The sequence below is a fragment of the Canis lupus genome, chromosome X (genome assembly GCF_011100685.1).
Source record: "Canis lupus familiaris isolate Mischka breed German Shepherd chromosome X, alternate assembly UU_Cfam_GSD_1.0, whole genome shotgun sequence".
Taxonomy (NCBI): Eukaryota; Metazoa; Chordata; class Mammalia; order Carnivora; family Canidae; genus Canis; species Canis lupus.
The window spans coordinates 120,801,188-120,809,378 of record NC_049260.1 but is presented as its reverse complement, the minus strand read 5'-3'; the positions used below and the strand labels follow the sequence as shown (position 1 = coordinate 120,809,378).

General features: G+C 38.1%; 1 protein-coding gene across 2 annotated transcripts in view; it reads right to left on the bottom strand.

The window, feature by feature from the left end:
- Positions 1-206: 206 nt before the first annotated feature.
- The window catches only part of LOC119878093, a 45,807-nt gene continuing 37,822 nt past the window's right edge, over positions 207-8,191 (bottom strand). For both annotated transcript variants that reach the window (XM_038588563.1, XM_038588562.1), the window contains 3 exons: positions 2,281-2,429; positions 771-943; positions 207-583 (listed from right to left, as the gene is read on the bottom strand). In XM_038588563.1, coding sequence (XP_038444491.1) covers positions 305-583; positions 771-943; positions 2,281-2,416 — 588 coding nt within the window. In that variant the 5' untranslated portion in view covers positions 2,417-2,429 and the 3' untranslated portion in view covers positions 207-304. The remainder of the gene's footprint in view (positions 584-770; positions 944-2,280; positions 2,430-8,191) is intronic.

Below are 8,191 nucleotides of genomic sequence, written 5' to 3'. Positions count from 1 at the left end.
CTTGCCTGGGAGATAGTGTGATGAAATTTGTCTTTAGTACTTGGACCTTATCTAGTCCTTATTCCCAATGTCTGGCTAATAGTGGACTTTCCAAGTCTAACCCCCAACCCTGTACAATCCCACCTCTTTCCCTTTTCTCACACTCCTGCCCCCCCCCCTTTCCTTTATCCTTCCCTACAATCAGAGAACTCACAGAGACACACATGCAAATTTTCACAACAGGGTGAATTTTTATTTTATTCATTACCATGCATGTACCCTGTTCGTGTAGTTTGGTCTCTAAGTAGTTGCCATTTCGAAGTGGCTAGACTTTGGAGATTTCACAGATATTTGAGGCCTCTGGCTCCACTCTGAAGTTCTGGCTGCCCGGCTCTTCATCTGAAGTGGTGGGTTTTTCTACACTCTCTTGGGACTGCTTGGGTTCATTTTGATTCAGCTTTTCATTCAGCTTGTGATAATGGCTGAATAGGATTGATCCTTTGGTTTTCTTAGAATTAATTAAAGGGATGGGAACTCTGGAAGAGGTGTCTTCTCTTAAACTCCCTTGAGGATATCTTTTAGCTTTCATAATTGTCTTGGCTACCTGTGAAGACAATAGGGTGGGCCACAGAGGGGCATTGATTTAGGAGGAAAAAGGAGGGTGGAAGGGAGCAGGGGCTTCAGGAGAAGGGACAGGCTTGGGAGGATATGTGTGCCAGATAGGGACAGGGAAGGAGTCTAGGGGGCAAGGAATCAAGGGATGAGGAGGAGCTTGGGTGGAGTCATCTCACCATGTCACTGTCTCTGGACCCGAGTTGAAAGGGGGTCTTCTCTTTTCTCCCTGAGGTGCTTGGAGTCGGTTGTTCTGTAACTCTGCTAGAAGTTTGTGGCTTATAGGTCACCTTGCCCATGCCAAAATTTCCCAGTGATCTGCCCGAGGCCTCCTCACCCGCCTTTATATACCCTGCAGGATAATGAGGCACACACCCTTCAGCTTTGTTTGGTAGCCAGTGGTAGCCTAGGGATACTTAGACATCACAAAAGACCATGTTGACCAAACTGCGGGGGAGGGGAGATGCTGGAAAAGCCAAGATGCTGTAGTGGGTGAAAGGGGAAATTTTCTTAGCAGCCCTTAAGAGTCTTCCACACTGACCTGTCACCCTTCTCATCTCTGTATGTCAATTTTTGGTGGGTCACATGTCAGGGAGGGTGTCTCCTCCAAACTTCCCCACAGCCACTCTATTAAGTGATACATTCTGTTCTTTTCCACCCTTCACCGATGCCAAGTTGTTGTTTTTTAATCTTACCTTCAATCCATCCATGATAACATGGCCATATTTAAGTCTATGCAGAGATGTGAATCATCTCATTTCCCTCCTACAAATTCCTCTACACACTTTGAAGATCATTGAGTTCTTGGATACTACCAGGGATCTTTTTTATCCCCACCTCCTTTTGCCAGTGACCGCATAGCTCTCCTCAGTTTTCTGTTTTCTAATCTGAAATCACTACCTTCAGGTTATCAAGACTTCACTGAATAAACTTGCTCTGCTGGGTATCTTAGTCTTGTTTCTTTATTTTTTTAAAGATTATTTATTATTTTATTCATGAGAGATACAGAGAGAGGCAGAGACATAGGCAGAGGGAGAAGCAGACTCCCTGCAGGAAGCCTGATATGGGACTATATCCCAGACCCCCAGGATCACGCCCTGAGCCAAAGGCAGACCCTCAACCACGGAGCCACCCAGGCGTCCCTTGTTTCTTTATAAAAAAAAAATTTTTTTGAGAGAGAGAAACAATGTGGGAGGGGGAAGGCAGAGGGAGAGAGAGGAGAGAAAATCTCAAGCAGGCTCCAGGCCTAGCGTAGAGCCCAACATGGGGCTTGATCTCACAACTCTGAGATCATGACCTCAGCCGAAATCCAAGAGTTGGATGCTTAACTGACTGAGACACCCAGGTGCCCCATGTGTATCCTATTCTTGTTTCAAATCTGGGGATCTTGTTTATCTCAGTAGGTGTGCTACTCAGGTTTAGGTTTTAATAGTGTAGGGGGGGATGAGGCAGATGCATAGATGCTGCAAGTTGTAATGGGTGTTTGCATGCAAAAAACTACAATCTAAAACTGATGAATACACCCAGGATGGAGCTTGACTTCACCAGAGGAATGTGTTTGTTATGTAAAAAGCTCTTCTCAATATGTATCTTCACCCACAAAACACTTTTATAACTTTATTTTACTGCTGGCACTCTTAGCATCCTAACTCCTTTCCTTCTGCAGCCTTCTGGAGAAATAGACCTTACCTTCTTGGAGGAGTACTTGTGGAATTCTTTTTTTTTTTTTTTTAATGAACAGCAGTAACAAGATTTCAGCTTCTAGGTGGAGAAACTTAGTGATCACTTTCAGTTCATTTATATTCTTAGGTAGACAGTCTCTCATTTGGGTTTTGTCCCTGTAGGAAAGAGGCAATAGAGTTAACCATAGGTCAGAGTGCCTCTATTAGTATCAGACAAAAGAGATTTCAGAGGAAAAATATTATCAAAGCTAAAAAGTCATTTAATAATAATAAAGCTGTCAAACAAGAGAATAAAAAATCCTAAACATTTTGCTACTAATAGAAGATCTTCAAATTACGTGAAACAAAAACCAATAGAACTGCAAGGAGAAATAGGTAAGTTCACAATCATAGTCAGAAATTTCAATACCCCTGACTCAGTAAGTGAGAAAATGAGTACATAGAAAATCAGTAAAGAGATAGAAAATTTGACCCACATTGTCAATTAGATTAACCTAATGACATTTACAGAATAAATAACATCAGAATTCACATTCAAGTGCACATGGGACATTTACCAACAAAGATAAACTATTCTGGTCAGAAAGCAAGTCTCAATAAATTCAGAAGAATTCATATCATGCAAAGTTTATTCTCTGGGCACAATAGAATTAAATTTGAAATCAATAAGGGAAATATGTCTGGATTATCTTTAAATATTTGGAAAGTAAATAATACATCTATAAGTAACTCATGAGACAAAGAAATCAAAGGGAAATTAGAATATATTTTAGACAGAATTAAAATAAAAACACACCGTTAACAGAATTTACATGATGTGCCCAAAGTGGTACTTAGAGGGAAATTTATATTACTACATGCCTATATTTGAAAAGAAGAAATGCCTCAAATCAATGACCTCAGTTTCTAGCTTAAGAATCTACAAAACTAGTGCACCTTAAACCCAAAGAAAGCAGATGAAAGAAAATAATAAAGACTAAAACAATTTCAGTGCAATAGAGAAGAGAAAGACAATAGAGAAAATCAATGAAACCAAAAGAGGATTCTTTGAGAAGGATGATAAAATTGATAAATCTTTAACCAGACAAACGAGAACAAAAGAAAAGATACAAATAACCAATATCAGGAATGAGATAGGTAGCATCACAACAGATTCTACAGATAAGATGATAAGAAAATAGTATCAACATGTATGCCAATAAATGTGATAACTTGGATTAAATGGATAAATTCTCTGAAAGACACAAGCTACCAAAGCTCACTCAAGAAAAAATACATTTCAACTACACCTAGTTTTATGCTAATGAAGTGACTCTTGGTGGGCTCTGAGATATGAAGCTATCTCAGGCTTCAGGAAAGAGGCTGGTTGCCTGAGGAACCAACTATGTGATTAGAGGATTGAAACTTTCAACCTGGCTCTTGACTTTTGGAAAGGAGTGACTGGCTGAAGATTGAATAAATCACCAATGACCAATGATCTAACAATCATGTCTAAGTAATACAGCTCCCACAAAAACCCTTAAACCAAGCTGTGAAGAGCTTCCAGGTTGACCAAAACCTCAAGATTCTGGGAGGGTGGTGACACATTTCGAAAGGGCATGGAGGCTCTGGGTCCTTTCCTCCATACTTTGCCCTACTGCATCTCTTCCTTCTGGTTCTTTCTGAGCTGATTGCTTTATAATAAGCTAGTAATGGTATGTAAAAGAAGGAGGAGGATATAAGGAGAGTTAGAAAGAGAAGAAAATCATAAGCCAAATAGCCCTTTATATGTTAATAAAACTGAACTTGTAGTTAAAAGATATCCCAGAAAGAAAATTTGAGGTCCATGTGGCTTCACTGGTGAATTTAACCAAATGTTTAAAGAAGAATTAACACCAATGCTTCACAAACTCTTCCAAGAAATAGAATAGGGAGCACTTCCCAACTCAATCTCTCAGGCCAGTATTACCCTGAAATCAAAGCCAAAGATATTACATGAAAATAAAACTATAGACCAATAGCCCTTATGAATATAGGCACAGAAATCTTCAACAAAATACTAGCAAAACAAGTCCAGGAACCTATAAAAGGATTATAACACATGAACAAGTGCAGTTTATCCCAAAAAGGCAACACTGGCTTAACATCCAAAAATCAATCAATGTAGTAACTCATATTAATTGATTAAAGGGAAAACACATGGTCATCTCAATAGAAACAAAAAGAGCATTTGACAAAGTTCAACATCCTTTACTGGATAATAATAATAATAATAATAATAGTAGTAGTAGTAGTAGTAGTAGTAGAACTCAACAAACTAGGAATAGAAAGAAAGTTCCTCAACTCAATAAGAGCAATGTACAAAAACACCACAGTTAACATCATATTTAATGAGTAAAGACTGACTAGTTTTTGCTTAAGATCAGGAACAAGGTAAGAATACCCACTGTTACCACTTCTATTCAACAAGGCAATTAGGCAAGAAAAAAAATTGAAGGCACCCAGATTAGAAAGGAGAAAGTAAAATTGCCTTTATTCACAGAGGACATGCTATTAAAACTAATAAATGAGTTCATCAACGTTGCAGATTACAAAGTCAATATACAAAATTCAATCAATTTTATTCCCATACAATATCAACAATCAATTGGACATTGAAATAAAAAATTAACAATAGCCTCTAAAAATAAGATAAACTGAGAGAAAAATGTAACAAAATAGGTGAATGACCTATGTATTGAAAAGTATAAAATTCAATATCCTTAAGATGCCAATCTTCCCAAATTGGTCAACAGTTTTAGTACAAGCCCAATCAAAATCTCATTACTTTTTTTTAATAGAAATTGGCAATATGATTTAAAATTTTAAATGAAAATACAAAAAAAAACAAAATAACTTTAGGAAAGAACAAAGTTGCAGGATAAAGAGTGTCTGGTTTTGACGTATTATAAAGTACAATAATCACAGCAATGGGATTCTGGCATAAAGATAAATAAATGGATCAATGGAACATAATAGAGAATCCAGAAATAAATCCACACATATATAGACAAGTGATTTTTGACAAAAGTGTAATTGATTGGAGCAAGTATAGTTCTAGCAACAAAGGTGGCTGGAAAAATTAATATCAATATACTAAAAAAAAACATAGAAAACTTATCATCCATACCTCCCATCACATGCAAACATCATCCCAAAGAGGACTATGGACCCAAATATAAAACCTAAAACTATAAAACTGTTATGAAAACTATAGGAGACAACAGTTATGACCTTAGGTTAGGCAGAGATTTTTAGATATGACACCAAAGTATAATCCATACAGGAACTAACTGATCAATTGTACTTTACCAAAAATAAATAAAAAAATTCTACTCTTTGGAAAGCACTGTTAAGGGAATTAAAAGACAAGCAGCAGATGGGGAAAGAATGTTTGCAAACCATATATAAGACAGAGAATTTGTACCCAAATATATGATGAATCCTCAAAGAAAATAACACAATTTTTTTTAATTGGGTAAAAGAGGGCAGCCCCGCTGGCCCAGCGGTTTAGCGCTGCCTTCGGCCTGGGGCATGATCCTGGAGACCTGGGGTCGAGTCCCGCGTCGGGCTCCCTGCATGGAGCCTGCTTCTCCCTCTGCCTGTGTCTCTGCCTCTCTCTCTCTCTCTCTCTCTCTCTCTGTGTGTGTCTCTCATGAATAAATAAATAAATCTTTAAAAACAATAATAATTGGGCAAAAGATTTGAACAGATACTTCACCAAAGACGATATATGAATAGTTAATAAGTGCATGAAAAGATGCTGAGAATCACTGGTCACTGGGGAAATGCAAATGAAAACCAAAATGACATATATCTATGTAGTTATTAAAAGGGCTAAAATCAGAAAGACTAAAATATGACTTCACCATTTCACTCCTAGGTATCTATCGAAGAGACATAAAAGCACATGGTTACACAAGGGGTTGTACACAAATGTTCATAGCAGCTTTATGTGTAATAGCCTCAAACTGTGAATTGTGCAGATGTCCATCAACACGTGTATGAATAAATGAAGTATGGCATAGTCCTACAATTAGCGCACACTATGACTGAGCAATCAAAAGAATAAACTACTGAATCTCAAAATAATTATGCTGGGTGAAAAAAGCCAGACCAAAAATTGTACATGTTGAATGACTGTATTTATGCAATATTCTAGAAAATGCAAAGTAACCTTTAGTGACAGAAAGCAGGTAGTGGTTACCTGGGCCCTGGGGGTGAACAGAGGTAGGAATGAGGGTGCAAGGAAGGTTTTAGGGTGAGGGGTAGATTCACTATCTTTATTTTGATCATGGTCTCCTGGATATACACGTGTCAAAACTTATCAAATTAGACACTTTAAATATGTGCTGTTTGTTATCTGTCAATTATAACTCAACAAAACTATTAATAATATAATGAATATAATAATAATAAATGATAAACTTTAGAGAAAATAGATCACTCCTTCTGAGCTGGGCCCTAACCTTAGGGCTGTGTGTCTACCGTGGAATTTGTCTTACTGGCCAGGCTAATGGTGGTGGTAAGAAAAAACCCTTTTGTTCCTGGCACAGCATTAATGCTTTCATAGGTATTATTTCATTTTGGCCTTATATAGCAAACTTACGAGGAAATCTAAGAGGGTGATTGACTTGCCTAAGATCAAACACATCAAAAGAGTGAAGAGCATCAGTCTACGTCCAAAGCCAGTGGTACCCTAGTCGATGCCAACGGTGTAGCAGCATTTAAAAACCAGCCAAAGACTTCTCATATGCCAATGACTCACTTGGCAGGGCCTAGTGCAGAAAATTCAATGAAGAGTCAGGTTCCGGGCATCATTTTAACTAGCATTCACTTCATAATAACACTAGAAAAAATGAAGCCACTTTTGTTTTAGTGTGTCATAATTCTGAGAATCTCGCCAATTACCCTGACATACACAAACATCTGAAACAGGGCAATTTGACTTTTGAAATAGCTATAGTAGTTCTTCACTAATGCTAGAAGCATCTTTCTAAAAATACTTCCTTCCTCTAACTCCTGTCTTAGTTCCGTATTACTCACAGAACCTAATATTCATGATAAACCCAGGCAATGAAACCAGAATTATTTCTTACTCATACTTCATACTTGTGCACTTTACAGTTTCCCAAAGCTCTTCCTTATAATGATTGATATCTAATTCTCACAAAAGGACAGGAATTTGAATCCCATTTATCCTCTTCATACCCACCAGGATGGGCATAATCAAAAAAGACTGGCAATTAACAAATGTTGATGAGGATGTGGAGAATAGCAACTTTCACACATTGAGGGTGGGAATGTAGAAAGTTGCGTCTCTTTGAAAAAGTTTGGAAGTTCCTCAAAAAGTTAAACATTGAGTTACCACATGATCCAGTAAATCCACCTGTAGGCATATAATCAAGAGAGCCGAAAACATGACTGCACAAAACTTGTACGTGATTGTTCATAGCAGCGTTATTCATAATAGTAAAAAAAAATAGAAACAACTCAAATGCCCATGGATGGGCATGGGTTTCATTTTGCATTGATGGAAACACCCTAAAATTGATTGTGATGATGGTCTCAAAACTATGAATATATTATCAGTACTGAACTGTACACTTTAAAAGGGTACATTTCTGCCTTCAGCTCTGTGACCTATTCTGAAGCTCCAAGTGTTCAGAGAGAACTTGGGTTAAATTCTCCTTTCCACCATGGTCCTTTAGCCTACTTTTTAAAAAGATTTTGTTTATTTATTCATGAGAAACAGAGAGACAGAGAGGCAGAGACACAGGCTGAGGGAGAAGCAGGCTCCATGCAGGAAGTCCGATGTGGGACTCGATCCCGGGACCCCAGGATCACGCCTGGGTTGAAGGCAGAACTAAACCGCTGAGCCACCCGGGCTGCCCTAGCCT